Here is a 16,850-nt window from a genome sequence, read left to right as displayed (position 1 = left end):
CATTAGGAATTTAAAACTTCCAAAAATTATTATCTTCTTTGTGACTTTGTTTCAGTAACAAAAATCTTGTCAATTATACATATACATCATGCGGCCATATAACGCGTACAGGCGGGTATGGGGTGATTCTTTAAGAACAAAAAAAGAAAGTGTAGAATACATTTCTTTTCGTATGATGCTTCGTTTTCAAGGAAATTAATATGACTAATTCTAAAACGAACAGAAGCAAATGATCGACAGGATGTTATTCTACGTGTGAAAATAAGTCGAAAATGTAGGATACAATTTGTCCACAAAATACTTTGTTTCTGAGGAAAATCAACTTGAAAATTTATCATACGCGTGTAATGAGTCGAGTTCAAGTACATACACTTTTTCCCATGTACTTTAAACACCGTTACATCATATGAACACAACCTTCTGTTTGATTAACCGCATTAACTGGATTAATTATCGCGTTCTATACAAGCCAACAGATCTTCTAACACATTTGGACGTGGTAGTATATCGGTCTATCTCGGGATTTAATCGAGAGCTGTTAGCAAGGTGTGCCAGCATTTGAGACTTTCGTTAAATTAATTTCGTCGAATTAGTTTCGTCACAAGAAGGATGAAAAGTTGTTAACAAGCAGCCCCTACGCTTGTTGACGAGGTTAATTCGATCATAACCGGCGAGATTTCCAAATAAATTATGTGTCATGAGCTTAAGCCGTGGATTCGAAAATTCAATTACGTGGAACAATTAATCGTACTAATGCATCCCAGTCTTTCATCGAGCATGGTTTATGCGTAAATAACGCAGAGAAAATGGATGCAGAACGTTACAGAAACCGAAAATGCGTTTAATTAAAAGGGGGAAACTTAATTGGAAGCGACATTATTGTATACATATACATACATACGATATTTCGTCTTCCGGAATTAGAATCCACCTACGCTTGCTGCTATATAAAGCGTGCCAGCAACCATGGCGCATGAAATTCCACAAACTATGTGAAAAAAAGAAATAAAAAACATAGAATATAACTTTTACTCGTACTACTAGTTTCGTTTTCGAAGAAAATAAGTTTGATAATTTGTCAAATAATATATGAATAATAATTGAAGCATCCTAATTCAAGCGTCCTTGTAAAAGAACACAGTAAGCACCAAAAATACAATTTTTCAAGAGGAAGAAAACAATTCCTTGACTTTAAATTATTTACGAAATCATATAAGAAAGCTCTTAGTCCATGTTTTCGATGTATCTTTTCGTATAGAATCGTCATCCTGCCAATACTATGATTAGCGAAACGTCATGTATAGTATCAAATTTCCAAAAGGCGAAACAAATCGAGTATAAGTCGATCAACCTTTCGAAAAACGATAAAAGATCTGCTAAATTATATTTTCCGTCATGTATTCGATGACTGTCGTCGTTGGCCTCCTATCGTCTCACGTGGTAGCATGCCAAGTTTTATCCAAAGATCTATCAGTATCATAACAAGAAAACCGGTGTGTCGAGGATTTTCGAATTTTCTACAGATAAACCTACGCGTACACGGTCCCCGATTCTGCACCCGTATCGCAACACATTCATCCGCTCCATTGACTACCGCTTTCCGTTACGCCATTTCTGCACATTCACTTTTGGAAAAAAAGCACAATACCGCCTGTCAGTGGCATTCAATATCTGCTGGTTGAATTTCGAATGCTGAATTTTGAAGATACCGCGATTCGCGACAAGTTATCAACCAAAATGTATTTCTCTTTGTGTTAACGCCATAAGAGTTGCGATGTTAAAAATCCCGATATAGAGATCGCGTTGATTTTAATGTAAAAGATACCAAAACTTTTGCATCGATCAAAATGTATAAAAAATTAAACAAGATATAAATAAGGAAATAATACAAATAAATGTACGCGATCTTAATCTAAAAAATACCAATTTTTGCATAATAGGTATATAAATACTTCTGTTACTGCTGTAGTGTGTTTTCTTTTTTAATATTGTCGTTGTTTCAAATATTACTGCTTTCCATGTTTTGTATTTATTGTTATTTTTAAATCTATTATTATTTATGTAAGTTCGTGAAATAGAACATATTATAAGGAAATATCTAAACTAAAGTTATGTGAACATAAATCCTAGGAAATAGTATGAAACTGAAAACGTTGTTACGTGAATTATACGCTCACATATCGACACGCTTTCTGACCAATTTTGCCATAATTCTCGTATTCGTGGATCGAATAGTAGAAATTTCAATTTCATATTCAACATCGCGAATTTATGTATTACACTGTAAGCCTCTAACACGCAATTGCTGAAACGGCATAGGTATATCATATTCGATTGTAAAACACGTATTGCTAGTTAACACTTTAACTGCCACGTTGACCGATATATCACCGGCCACGATTTCTCCTATGACACCACGGTGCTCATTGGTGACCGAAGCGCTTGAACTTCTTACAATTGTAAAATTTAAATGAAAATTGACAGTTAGGGCATTTTGAATATAACCGATAAACAGAAGATACTTTGAAATAAAAAGTGCCCCGTTGAACAATTAAACATTTTTATCAGAACATCAATAAAAAAAAGAAAATGAGAATGAATCTTGCATCTAACGGTGCACTGTGTTTGCATCCATATCTTTGAGGGGTAATCTACGAATATTATTATAAACATACCTTAGAAAATAATCGTAAATGCTGCTTTATAATCATATAATTGAAGTTAGAAGCGTGAACATACCTTACTATTATATATAGAATGAGCAAATACCGTTTACTAACATCTCTACACGTTTCTACAAAATATTCTGCAGGTTTTGCTTACGAGGAAATAACGAATGCGAATGCTTTGTTGAAATAAACAAAGCCTTGTTATAATATGTCGCTATCAACTGTTACCAAGGCGCCACGGTGGTCACCGATGACCACCAATAAGATAAACGGTCCATTGGGGAAGAATGTTGTCTTACATCTGTAGGATCTTATTACAATTAGTTTATTTAAAATGGATTAAACAAGTGTTGGTTAAACAGGAAACGATGGTTGTTTAATGTGAACTAAATACAATAACGTACTATAATTAAGACAACTAAATAGTTAATTTGCAACTCTCGTCACCACGGTTCCAACGCTCCCTCTCACGCTGACCACACTCTCTCGATAACGCAATTCGCATTCCCTGACTTCTCGATTCACACTCTCTGACTTCTCAACTAACACTGATTGTTAATTCGTCTTTCTCCCTTAGCATCTCTTTGTCTTTTGTCTTAGCCCCACCACGCACCTGTTCCGCAACCGCTCGTGGCCAAGGTCACGCAGGCCTTTTCCGCGTAACTATTCGATCGAAGGATCGATGATACATTGTTGGACCTGTCGGCACTTTAGCTTTCTCGCGACATTGTTTATAGTTCGCCCGATATCTCTTAGGTCTCTCGTCCACGATACTACACATTATCAGTTTGTTATTATTTTGCCATTATATACTTTGAATAATAAAAATACTCCTGTGGTGTGGCGAAACATGTAATTTCGGCGTGGCAGTCAAAATGTTAGGGTCCTAATCGTCAACTAAATCCCGTTCAAACTATAAATTTTCTAGTTTTCTCGTTACAGAAGTATAGTCTTTCTAATTGAACTGTAACAATTGAAAATGGAGCAAATATTTGATCTACTTTTATGACTATCTCGATTATATTGAAGCAATTTGATAAGTGGTTAAATGAAAACTATGAAGTCGATAAAGTTTGAACGAATTATTCATCGAGAAAATCTGAATATGTTTCATTTCGTTTCCGATTTAAGACAAATTGATCCAACCGTTCAATCCGTGCAATTGGCTCGATTTAACGAGATATCGCCGAATCGTTTCTTTTCCCGTAGTCTTTAAATGTACATACACATATAGTGGAAGATACTGTTACGATGTTTATTAATAGCTGTTTCCATAAAGAGATAATAAATGCTGCATCTAATTAATAATTGTATCCTTTTTGGTCAAAAATATTTGATTCAAATATTTTTAATACAAATCAACTAATCGACTAATATACTTTCATACGGTTGCGTATATATCGAAAATTGCTCACTAGCTACGTAAACTCACATAACTTTCGTTGTTGAACGTTGAAATCCTGATGAGACGTCACCGTGTTTTGTCAAACTTTTTCATCTTCTATTTCACTCTCGAAAAACAACGGAACGATCCAATTTGCCGAAATTTCTCTTTGAGATTATTTGAGGAACACGGTTCGTAACTTCGCAAGGCCAAGCTGGATGTCGGAAATTCAATGGGGTGAACAATTAATCCTCGGCGATGGAAGAACAAGGAATCGTAAATCTCGAAAACTTGCAATTTCTCCATTCTTTCAAATATTTCTCTCGTCGTCAGTTGAATCTCACATATATTCTTTGACACGTAAGTTCATAATATTCGTTTCTTTCGCCTCTTTTTTTGCAACGTGAGCGTTACGTACTTTTACCAAACGCGCATTTACGCGTCAAAATGCCGCCTAAAAATGAATAGTTCTTTTATTTCGCTACGGCTACGTAAATTTTGTACGTCGCTGAAATAAACGAGGCAAAGTTCGCATAAAACGAGAAAAGGGAGGACTCCGACAGCTTATCAAAAAAATTGATATTTATGAAACAGTTTTTTCTCTTTCTGTAAGAGTAAACACCTTTCTTTGGCAGCCAAACGAAAAAAGAGAGGAGATTTAACAGAATTTTAACGTGTTAAGCAAGAAAGATCAGTCACCTCGTCACACAAATTGATAATCTCTTGGGCATAATAATATTTTTGCTCGGATGTTTTTCACTTGTCGTGCGTCGTTTCGTTTCTGTTAATTCTTTAATGCTCAAACCGCATAATCGTTATATAAAAAATATAAAATTCATAAATACGTTATATTTTGTTGGTTTGAGATCAAAGAGACCAATGAACCGATCTTTAAGTTATTCGCAACAGACACTTTCATTTATAAATTATTTCTATATATGATGCTTCAAACAACTTTACAACATATCTATGTTTAATTTAATTTCCAACTGAATATTATAGCAAAGATTTTAAGAAAATAGATACTTTGCTCTATTTTTTCAACGATTTAATATGGATGAAAAATGTTCCACAAATTAAAACGTAAAGATCTACTTCATCGGAAGTGAAACAACAGAGTTTTGCCAGAAGAAGCTAGTTTTTAAAAACAGATCATATCGTATGTAAAACCGACTCAATTAAAGTTGTTCCGACTTTATTAGCTATTAATTTCGTGAATAGAGAAATTTCCAAACAAGAAACGACCCGGTTAACGGGTTAATCAAATAAAGCGTAAAGTGTAATAGTCGTTACGTACACGTTCGATGGGAACGCAAACGAAGTAGAAAATGTGAAAAAGCTAACAAGCAGATAAAAACGTAATTCCGACGAGAGCCTCTCTAATTATCTCCGCGACAGATGTAACGCGTAATTAATATAAATAAAAGTCGGTTTAAGTGGAAGCTCTACTGCATTACGTTAAAAGTATCTGAATACGATCTCGAGTGTCGCGAAGGCAATTTTATTTCACATATAAAGTAAACGTAAGTAACAATTTGCTTTGTTGATGGCGTCTATCTTTTTAATTAAGTAATAAGTCTAAAAAAGGGCGAGAGCAGTCTATCACCGCAATGAAATGTTTCCCTTTGCATATGCATGCGTTACACTACGTCCAGAAAATCAATGCACCTGCATACAAGCGGTGCGGAGGCTTTTTCCAACAGGACAGTGGAGAAAAAATACGAGCGCCTTAAAAGCGAGGGCGGACTACGGGAATTTCTAGTATAGCGGTTAAATACTACTCGGTCGACATCAAAGAACGGGAGAAATCGAGTGGCGTTAGCGTTAAAAATCATTGCTGTATCGAGATTACAGGAAAACAATACATACAACAAGTACAATTTCGTTGACTTTCCGATTTTGTTGTTGTTTAATGTTGTTTGGTGGTTATAAAGCGTACTTTAATATAACGTGATTAAAAAAAAAATATTCAATCCAAAAATATGAATCTTCCAGCAACAGATGACAAATAAATGAAGCTTCGCGGAAAAACTAACAACGTTCCTAATATTTAAAATGTAACAAATGATATTTTCCATGTTAATATTTTTCAAAATACCCGCGTAACAAAATTTAATAAACAGTTTTGGTAATATATCATTGGTTTGACAAGGTGATGGATTTAAAAATGTTTCCCGCGTGAAAAATGTAACTTATCGTATCTTTTCCTCGTGATCATCAATATGAAATAGAACGCCGGTTTTATCCGTAAAAAATATTAAATATTAACCTGAAACATTAAATATGATGCCGTTGTAATATTACATATCGTAATATCATAGAAACTACCATAATATTGTACATCGTAATGTTAGAGATCTAATCCATTGATTACTTATTCGATGTTAAATGAATAAGTATGAATACTAATTAACAATTAACGATGACTTTATTTGAGAAAAGAATTACAAAAACCGGTATGAAAGTTCGAATAGAAAAGAAACATAAAACCTGAAGATGGAGAAAGTTGTATTCAAATGTCGAATTTCGCCTAAACACGCGATCAAAATATTTACGTGGTAGAAAATGAGAGGAATGATCGGAGTGTAGCTCATTAACGTATGTTAATAAGAAGAAAGTGAACTTCTAGAAATGTTACCGACAGACTATTCATAGAGATATATACCTACGTAGTAGAGGCTTTACCCTGACACCCTTCATCTCACGATATTTTTATGTGTCTTCGAGATGGGATAGGACGGCTTGACAGACAACGCATTCAAGCAGAAGTAAAGAGCCTGTAAACCCAACGTCATCTTGATCCGTCTGTAGTATCGATTTTCCGTGAATACGAATCTCGAAAGTATTCCCGGTGTATCTACAGCTTTGGCGTGAAATATCGGGAAAATATAAAGAGAAAATAGAAGTAGCGGCGCGGCGTGTACGTGCGCGCCACAGTATGCCATTTTCAGTCAGAAACCCGTGCTACATTTTTAGACGGGCAAGAGACTTTCTATCTCAGCGTATATGAAGAAAAAGATGTGAGGGTAAGAAGTAGTAAGAAAATAGGGAAAAACTGCTTTTACGCCTTCCATGTAATTCCCCAAGGAAATATTTTTTACCTATTAACATTATACATGGTGTAATTCAACCGCAGAATTTAAGCAAACTTCATCAATATCTATATTCTATGCGTGTATTCATCTGCTGAGCAATTTTAAGACAGTTACTATTCTTAAGAATTGGAAGAAGTTTAGCGATCGTTAAGAGACAAAGTTTGGCTGTTAGGTCGTGAAACTGTCTGCATATACATTAAAATTGAAAATAATCGTTTTGTACATCGTTATAATTTACAAATTATTACTGCAAGATTTAATGTACATGGAAAATGTGTTTGCCTGTTTACAGAACAACCTGACAGACGGGGAAGAAGATCTGCCTGAAGACAGTTTCTCGCTGTTGTCGGTGCTTCTAGTTGGTTCGCTAAACTTCCCATTTGATCGATCGCGACTCGCCCCTCGAAGACAACCCTCTGGGAGGCCCTTCACTCGAAAACTTTGATCTAAGCTCGCTAGATGTATCCCTCTATTCCCTTTCCTGTTTCATCCTCTGCTCCATCTCTTACTGTCTTCTGTTCCGTTGTTTCTTCACGCCTTTCGTATTTTCTACCGCATCAATTGCAATTGTTTATTTTTTATCTTTCTCGCTTACTTTCCGCAAAAATGAAATATCATCGGATCGTTTCTATATCAAGCATTTATGAATCTCCTTTTTGTTGCTTTTGTATGGTAAAAAAAAAAGCGTCCGATACCATCATACATTCGATGCACCTCGACTCAGCTCTTCGAGGGGTGAGTGATACTGTTCGAGCAAACACCATCGATTCTCCGCTAGTCCAGTTTCTTCGACCCATTCTTTCAGGATTTCTCTTTCTGGTCTTGATATTCTTATCCGTGGCGGGCAACATTTTAGTCTGCGTGGCAATTTACACGGACCGCGGTTTACGGAGAATAGGAAATTTATTCCTCGCCTCCCTCGCCATCGCCGACCTGTTTGTCGGTTGTTTGGTTATGACATTTGCCGGGGTGAATGATCTCCTCGGCTATTGGGTATTTGGACCGCGATTCTGCGACACCTGGATCGCTTTTGACGTTATGTGCAGCACTGCCTCTATTTTGAATCTTTGCGCAATATCTCTCGATCGTTACATACACATAAAGGATCCGCTTAGGTAAATATTCTTTGTTATGTTTAACCGTTTAAATATTATATCTCTCCTTGATGATTTAAACAACGTTCACTTACCGTTTCACGAACAGATACGGTCGTTGGGTGACAAGAAGAGTCGCGGTTGCTGGAATCGCTATCGTATGGTTGCTCGCAGGACTCATATCCTTCGTGCCGATCAGCCTAGGCCTTCACCGAGCAGATGAGCCCGTAATGTATGACGATGGTAAAGAGGTACGTACGATAAATATTAGGTTATCGCATGAATTCTGTCTGCTTCTTGATTCGTATCAGTAAGCCATTAATGTTATAAGTAAGTAACAGTGCTATGTATAGTGAATCGATTGAGATAGTATCGATTTAAACCGTCTAGAATTTCTAAAATTTACAGAAAATAGGTTATTGAAATTTCCTATTTTTTACAGTTATTGAGAAGCAAGACAGTTTAGTAATTTATTTTTTGCTCGTTAAAAATCTGTATATCTGGTATGATGTATAAAAAAGGATGATCCTTTGTTTAAATAACTGCGCGCCTACTCTTCGATCGTTTTATCTTTCAGGAACATCCTACGTGCGCCTTAGACCTTACACTCACCTACGCGATAGTTTCCTCTTCTATATCTTTTTACGTGCCCTGCATCGTAATGCTGGGAATTTATTGCAGGTAAGCTCGAAATAATTTTGAGAAAATTTACTTGTACAATTAGACAAATGATGATCAGGGGGAAAAGACGTGATATCTTCTGAGTTTTAAAAATAACTATTGTAATATGAAAAAAAAATTTTGGCTCCAAAATACAATAAAAAGACAATTTCAGTAACATAAGATTGATTGGGTATGTGTTGAATTTTAAAATAACTTCCTCGGAAGAAATAAGAAATTTATAGTGTTCCTCCCCTGCAAATATAATAAACTAACATCACGAACTTTCTAAGACATTACAATTTTTTTCTATACAAAATAATTATTTTTGGTATTTCCAGGCTCTATTGCTACGCACAGAAACACGTAAAAAGCATCCGTGCAGTAACGAAACTGCCGGATACCTCAATGGCCAAGAGTTTTCGTGCGAAAAGTACTCGCAACAAACCACCAAAGCCGCAAACAAAAACGAAGCCGACAAGTCCTTATCATGTGTCTGATCATAAAGCCGCTATAACAGTGGGTGTAATTATGGGTGTTTTCTTAATATGCTGGGTACCCTTTTTCTGCGTAAATATCGTCGCTTCATATTGCAAGACCTGCATATCAGTCCGAGCATTCCAAGTATGAATATGTCTCTTTCTTTTCTCACAAGATATAGTTTCGAAAGAAAACAGATATGCACAGAACCGTACTCGAATGGATTTTTTAATCATTATTTTAAAAAAATGAATATCTGCTTTTTCTGCTATTTCTCATTAACTCACTAAGGACCAAAAATTTATTAAGGTAACATACGTAATATCTTTTTAGTCATTTTGAATTATTAAATCTACTTATAGTCCATATCGCAATTATGAAAAGAAATTTCAAGCATTTGCTCAATATCGTTACCGTTACTAATTTCTTCTTCCATTTAGATCCCGCAATTTTGTGAAATTTGAAGAAATTCAAGTATTTTATATATATGGTAGTATATGGTAAACTATTTTTGTTCAGTTTCGATTTATGTATGGACTTCTGTAATATACCTACTACTCTAATACATTCTTATAACTGAAAAGAACAACTTATTTTATTTATGTTTTGTAATAATGTCTTAATTATTTCGCTACATGGTCCTTATTGGATTAAACCACGCCATCATAAAAATATTTTTCAAAAACATCTTTTATCTAAACGTTCACTATTTATACTAATTAAAGCATTTTTAAACCACTCTTAAACTAATACAATCGAACTTCAGTAACTTGTATCTCAAGCGAAGAATTAAAGAATTAAAATCTTACAAAGGTTTTCGAATTATAGAGACTCGATCGAAGTTCGACTGTATTATGATCATAAAAAAGATGTGAAAAAAGAAAATAAGAAACAGAGTTTGATATGTAACAGGTACTCACTTGGCTCGGCTACAGCAACTCGGCCTTCAATCCGATCATCTACAGCATCTTTAACACAGAGTTTCGAGAAGCATTCAAAAGAATTCTTACAAAAGGTGCGCGAGCCCGAGGAAACCAACCGTCGACTAGCGAATGCGGAGAATTTCGATCCGTGGTTGTGCAAAAACGAAACGGGTCTATGATCGAATGTAATATTAGTCCAAGATCAAGCGCGGACAGTTGTCAAGTCGGAATGATGGCGCAAAGACATCGCGATACTATCGTCAGTGCGATATAATCAGACTCGAATTTCTCCCTTCAGATTTATCGATCTTCCTATCGAACGAATATTGCGCTTCAGCGCATAAAAGTGCGCATTTCGCCTTCCCGCGCATTTCGCGAATTTAAATACAGTTAAAAGATTTTCCATCGCGGTCATTGATCCTATGTAAGTGATTTTATTAATAACACGTAACACGTTAACACGTTGACTGCCACGCGATTTTTATATATTTTGCTCTTTAAATATACTATATATTTAATTTTTGTAAAATATTGTATTTGTGCATTTTTTATCTAACATTGTTATCTAAATTATTCATATTGTTGAAAATTTGTTAGTTCCTAAAATTTATCTTATTTTAATCATTCGAAAAAATTTGGTAATATGTATCATCGATAACCATCGTGGCAATCAACATGTTAATAAAATCATGTCGGAAATATTACATCCCTCCTGTCATCAGTCTTGCGCGTGGCACTCTACGTTCTTCGTACGAATTTTTCAGTCGAATCGAAGAGCGTTACATGAACATATCCATATATAGTAGTTACAAAAAGTATTTATACATACCTTTATTTTTCATTTTCATTTTCATTTTCACAGTATCATTTCTTTTTTCTTTTTTTTTTTTTTTTTTTTTTTAGTCATATGAAAGTACTATTAATGACACAAAATTTAATATACCTAAACCTAATTAATTAGTATGTAAATGCTATAATAGATACAATGGTGTACAAATACTTTTTATAGCCACTGTAATTTTTCAAGTTCCAATAATGGTAACGAGTGGAATAAAATTTGCAACCATCTAGAACAGTAATCGTAACCGTCGTTGTCAACTTCAACGTTAAACTTTACCGTTTTATTATACAGAAAATGTATTACAAAATCTACAAATGCTTTTCGAGATATCGAATTCGTTGAGTTATCGAGTTCTCCACGACAGATATTCCACATATTTCTCATATTATCTGCAACAAACAACCAGATTTAAACCACGTACTTTATGCATAAAATATCTCGAAATAATATAGATTTTATCGCCATGAGCAACAGTCATCAAGTAACAGTACGTTTCCTTTCTTTTCCTTTCCCCTCTCACCCCAAACAGAAAAAGGTTACATGTGGATTTTTTTTGCTGAATATTTTTCTTTCATCTATGGTGAAAGGGGAAAAGAATTTATCGATATAAATGGACGGTTAAGAAAAAATATTTACTTAAAGACAATCACCAAAAGGTAGTTCAAAACATATCCGTGAGACATAATCTGCTCTTACACTAAAAGGAATAAACACGAATTATCAAAAAAAAAAAAAAAAAAAAAAAAAAAAACAATCGAACAGGAGGATATCAATTTAAAAGTAAAAAAGAACAAAAAAAAAATAAGGATTAAAATTCGTGGGTAGAGAAATTCGAAACTAGTATTTAGGTAACATTCTCATAAAGCAATTGTAATTATAAAATCATGTTAATAGCGCATCTACGATGTGAAGCTGGATGTTACATTGAAGTACTAATAGTAACGTCTATTGAATCGTAGCTTATACATATTAGTACTAGGATCGCGGTGGAATCCGCACAGATTCATTTTCCATCTTGTAAATAGTCATTTATTTATTTTTCTATTTGACGGGACACCAACACGCGATCCACGTATTTTTGCATTGTAAGCGATATTTCGTTTAGGTGCTAACGTGTGGCAAAACTGTTGCGCAACCCGTCGAATCTCAACTCTGCGTCACTTATCTAAACGAAAAAAATCCTTGCAATATGCAACCGACGCTCATTGAGTCTCTTCCATCATCTATATCAGCGATTTGCAATGTGCACTGCATTCCGACAAAAGAGAGACTACAGTTAGGGTATCGTAATAAGATAAAAAAAATACAGAAATCCTACGTTTTTTCTGTCGGAATGATACGTGCACGAAGTCGATGTATACTAATGATATATCTGAATGACCGTTCTCTGTAAATATATTAACGTAAGACTTCCACGCGAATATTAAATTTGCAATATTTTATTACATCCTTATCATCCTACCTGTTTATTAATAATTCAAATATTCAATGTTTTCTCAATTTTTTATTTTTTTAAAAAATAATATATTCTGCGTCAAAACGTGTCTTGTTTCATTCGAAGCATTTGTTAAGTGAATCGGTTTTGTATCTTCCCAAGTACGATTGCTTTTTGAAACTTGAAGAACATCAAGAAGATTAGAAGCTGACTTTGGTATAATGGGATACAATACTAAAGCAGCTACTCGTAAATTTTCCAAAGCTAAAGAGATCACAGCTTCAAGTTGCTTTACAGAATCGGGGTCTTTAGCTTTGCTTAATTCCCATGGCCGATGATGTTCAAACATTTGATTAGCAATGCGCAACATATTCATCACAATATCCACTGTGTAATACAAATTATATTTCTCATAATATTCCTTAGCTTTTTCACTTAATTCTTCCAAAGCTACTACATTTTTACGAGCTATCTCGGATTTTAAAATATTTGTATATTCGGCTGAGTTATATATTATTCCGTCTGGATTAATACTTTTACCAAAACAACGATTAATTAAATTACCTAGTGTATCGGCTAGCTCAGAATTTAGTACTTTCTGAATTTTTAAATTGTTATAATCTACAAGGAAGAAATAAGATATTAAAAAATAAAGAAAGAGCAATATTTGAAACACATACCACACATTCTTTGTCTTACTTGCATCTGAGTGCAGCACTGCTTGTCGTAAGAGAAAATATCTTAGACCATCTTGTGTAAAATTATGCATTGCTTCAAAAGGTGATATTACATTTCCTTTGGATTTTGACATCTTTTTATCTTTAACAGCCCAATGTCCATGGCATATAAGTTTTTCTGGTAATTCAAGACCAGCAGCCATTAAAAATGCTGGCCAATATATACCATGAAATTTTAATATATCCTTTCCTATAACCTAATTTAGAAATATTCTTAGATTTGTATTTGTGACATTCTCAATCTTAAATACTATTCTATATTAGAACGAAGTAAAGACATTCACTTGTACAGTTGGTGGCCAAAATTTTCTAAATGAATCATCTGGATATCCCACTGAAGTTAAATAATTGACTAATGCATCCAGCCATACATATACTGTATGAGATTTATCAGAAGGAGTAGGAATTGCCCAAGGCACTCTCTTGATAGGTCTAGAAATACTTAAATCTTGTAAATTGTCTATCCACGGAATCAAGCTCGTGCGATACATTTCCGGTTCTATTACATTTGCTAAATATAATTTCAACCATTAAAACTGCAATTTCTTTTAATTAAACCAAATTTGTTAAATCGAATTGTATATATACCATTTTTTAACCAATGTTTTAATTCATCTTTAAAACAAGACAATCGAAATTTATAACACTCTTCCTCCATCCATTCTAATACATCCCCTGATTCCGTATATGCTTCATTAATATTTGCAGGATTCTTTTTTACTACATCTTTATCTGGGACAAATGCTTCTTCTGATACATTATACCAACCAGAATATTTTCCTTGATAAATATATCCATTTTTTTCTAAACGATTCTGCAAAATTTTAACTTCATGTATTTCTCTATACAATCTTATTGATTAACACTTTATAAGTTTAATAACCCAAAAGTTAAGAACTGCTTCTTGATGTCGTTCTTCAGTTGTTCTAATAAACTTTGAATATTCAACATCAAACACATCACACATTTCTTGAAATTGACATGAAACCTGAGTACAATATTCAGGAATAGGTAAAGTCACATTACTTGCAGCTTTCTGAACTTTCATGCCATGTTCATCTGTACCTGTACATAAAAACACAGAATGTCCTAGCATAGCATTGAATCTAGCTATGGTATCTGCCAAAACTGCTGTATAAAGATGTCCTATATGTGGTCCTAAGGAAAAGTAACAAATCAATGTTTTAATATTGACTGTCATAATGTATATTTCTATGCATTTATAAAACAAATTCTTCTATGTTTATAATAACATACCAGCATTAACATAAAATATAGGTGTAGTAATATATATGCTTTTCATTGCATGATCACTAAAATTCCTTTTTTTAACATAATTCCATGGTTGTGTTCTTGTCATTACGAATGGAAACATCCATAAAGACTGAATATGACAAGATCTTGACAGATGGACTGTAACTAAAATTAAAATTAATGTATATTAGAACTATTCAAAACAATGCAAATGCATAAGATATAAAACATCTGAAAATCAAGTATAGTTGTAATTGTAGTTAATAAATAACTCAATATAAATATTTTACTTCATCATTTATTTTCAGAGCACTATATACAAATTCTGTATATCCACAGTATCAAATAAAATATAATTACAATAAATTTTATATGCAAATATTCAATTATTATAATTCCAATTGTATTGATTCTAACTGTGCTACAAGATCCATATACTTAAATTCATCAGGCTTATTAGTAAAAGTTTCCAATAGTTGTAATCTCTTTGTATTATCTGTACAATAATATAATTGTAATTCATTCACTAAACACTGAGCTTCTTGCACGTTAATGCATTTTTTATCAAATTCACCGCGCATAAGAATAATTCCTTTATCATCTATTAATTCTGTATAATGAACCAAAGTTAGACATTCTGGTGCATTCTCTTTATGCGCTTGATACCACAAAAGTGGTGTCATATGGATTTCTAGTCCATAGAATTGACTAACAATAAACTCATATCCTTGTTTCCTAGGTAACGGCAACAAAAATGTTGTATGACGCTTGCCACGTTCGAACATTTTGTCAAATTGCTCTGGTGTTAATATACCACATATGTAATCTTTATCTTTATGATAATCTTTCCAAATTTTTGCAATCTCATCCTTTGACTTATCCTGAATCATATCAACTTTCATTATGGTATTTAACTGAGCTTGCTCAGGTTGCTTGTTCTGTTTCAAATATGGTTTTGCTTGACTTTGATAGTACTTATACTCGTCTTCCCGTTTCTCTTTAATTTAACAATATATATATCAAAAAAAGCAACATATAGTACTTATTTATGAATAATTATTAAAAAGTAAAAACAATTAAGTAGTGTATTGTTATATCACTCACATATTTTTTCTATATTTTTATATTTTCTATATTTAAATAATAATAAACGAATAACATATATATATAATAAACAAAAGTATATCGATTTTCATTTAAGACATTAATAATAACAGATATTAAGTATTTGCAAAATATTATATAGGTTATTATACCTTTCCTTCCTTGAATCTTCTTTTCTTCATTTTCGACACGTTGTAAGAACTCTTCTGGACTAGTTTGTTGAAATTTCGCTATTTTATTGGCATATTTCTCAAAATAAGGATTTTTTTCAAGTCTTTCCAAAACTTTCTCAAGCTTTGTACAAGTTGTCATAATGTATCTCTTATTGCAATTGTTTGTACCAAAAAAAACGTTTTTCATAGATATTAATATTGGTAGCCGTATCGCTTGTGAAGAAATTGCCATTGATCATTCAATATTTGTTAGTTATTAATTCAACAATGTAAACGTAAAAAAGTTTTCGTTACACGTTCATCTTACTATATATACATATATAGCATACATCTTAGATGTCGCTCAGTACTTTACAAAATTCGGAGTATTTTGCGCTGAATACCATCAAAATCATAAACGGAAAAGTGCTTGTAACATTTTCTAATCAAATTTTCGTTCAATTTAAAGCAAACTATAAATAAGAAATGCAAAGCGTATTTCGTATCAATTTCTAATAAGTAGCACAAGGTTCCGGTACGATCAGTAATGTATCTATGTATATACGAATATACATCCTTAAAAAAGTAATGGTACTTTTGACCTATATTGCTCTGAAGTACATTATATGTGTGTACAACAAAAATTATAAATATTGTTCATAATACTATATATATTTTTTACAAATTTCAAAATTCTTACTTTTGCATTACTTGTTTCACAAAGAAATTATCTAAGAGTATAATTCCATACTCTTAAAAATAAGTATTACAAGAGTATGCCAGTCTCAAGTAGAAAGAACCAAATCTTTTTAAATCGTTTAATTTACTCGTTTTACTCGTATTATTTCTCATGTAAGGTATAAAAATATAAAACTATCGAAAAAAATATGAAAATATAAAATATTCTTGTTTGTTCTTTCTTAGTTTTCATTTATTTTCCCAATGAATATCTTTTTCTTTAAATGCTAAATAACTGTGACAGAAAGAAAAATGTGACTCGGGAGAAAAAGTTCCATTTTAAT

At 33.2% G+C, this 16,850-nt stretch overlaps 2 protein-coding genes across 6 annotated transcripts in view; one reads left to right on the top strand and one right to left on the bottom strand.

Moving 5' to 3' along the window:
• LOC132912135 (dopamine receptor 1-like) overlaps positions 1-12,574 on the top strand; it is a 59,231-nt gene extending 46,657 nt beyond the window's left edge. Inside the window, exons 2-7 of one of the 4 annotated variants that reach the window (XM_060969295.1) lie at positions 7,441-7,506; positions 7,932-8,263; positions 8,352-8,493; positions 8,820-8,923; positions 9,244-9,526; positions 10,295-12,574. In XM_060969295.1, the coding sequence (XP_060825278.1) occupies positions 7,441-7,506; positions 7,932-8,263; positions 8,352-8,493; positions 8,820-8,923; positions 9,244-9,526; positions 10,295-10,579 (1,212 nt within the window). In that variant the 3' untranslated portion in view covers positions 10,580-12,574. Of the gene's footprint in view, positions 1-7,440; positions 7,511-7,800; positions 7,884-7,931; positions 8,264-8,351; positions 8,494-8,819; positions 8,924-9,243; positions 9,527-10,294 lie in introns of those variants that run through there. The other 3 variants (XM_060969296.1, XM_060969297.1, XM_060969298.1) reach the window with 3 other exon arrangements.
• Positions 12,575-12,630: 56 nt separating this feature from the next.
• LOC132912124 (methionine--tRNA ligase, mitochondrial-like) lies at positions 12,631-16,387 on the bottom strand. 2 transcript variants are annotated; one of them, XM_060969252.1, is made up of 7 exons: positions 15,829-16,386; positions 14,576-14,737; positions 14,202-14,476; positions 13,907-14,132; positions 13,603-13,829; positions 13,281-13,515; positions 12,631-13,202 (listed from the first exon to the last, which is right to left on the bottom strand). In XM_060969252.1, the coding sequence occupies exons 1-7, from the start codon at positions 16,079-16,081 to the stop codon at positions 12,643-12,645; spliced, it is 1,938 nt and encodes a 645-aa protein (XP_060825235.1). In that variant the 5' UTR covers positions 16,082-16,386; the 3' UTR covers positions 12,631-12,642. The 2 variants fall into 2 exon arrangements, with proteins under 2 accessions (XP_060825235.1, XP_060825234.1); XM_060969251.1 differs by having other exon boundaries at positions 12,631-13,515; positions 15,829-16,387.
• Between the last annotated feature and the right edge of the window lie 463 nt (positions 16,388-16,850).

Source organism: Bombus pascuorum, chromosome 11, assembly GCF_905332965.1.
Source record: "Bombus pascuorum chromosome 11, iyBomPasc1.1, whole genome shotgun sequence".
Taxonomy (NCBI): domain Eukaryota; kingdom Metazoa; phylum Arthropoda; class Insecta; order Hymenoptera; family Apidae; genus Bombus; species Bombus pascuorum.
The sequence above is the reverse complement of the archived record's forward strand: the minus strand, read 5'-3'. Positions and strand labels throughout refer to the sequence as shown.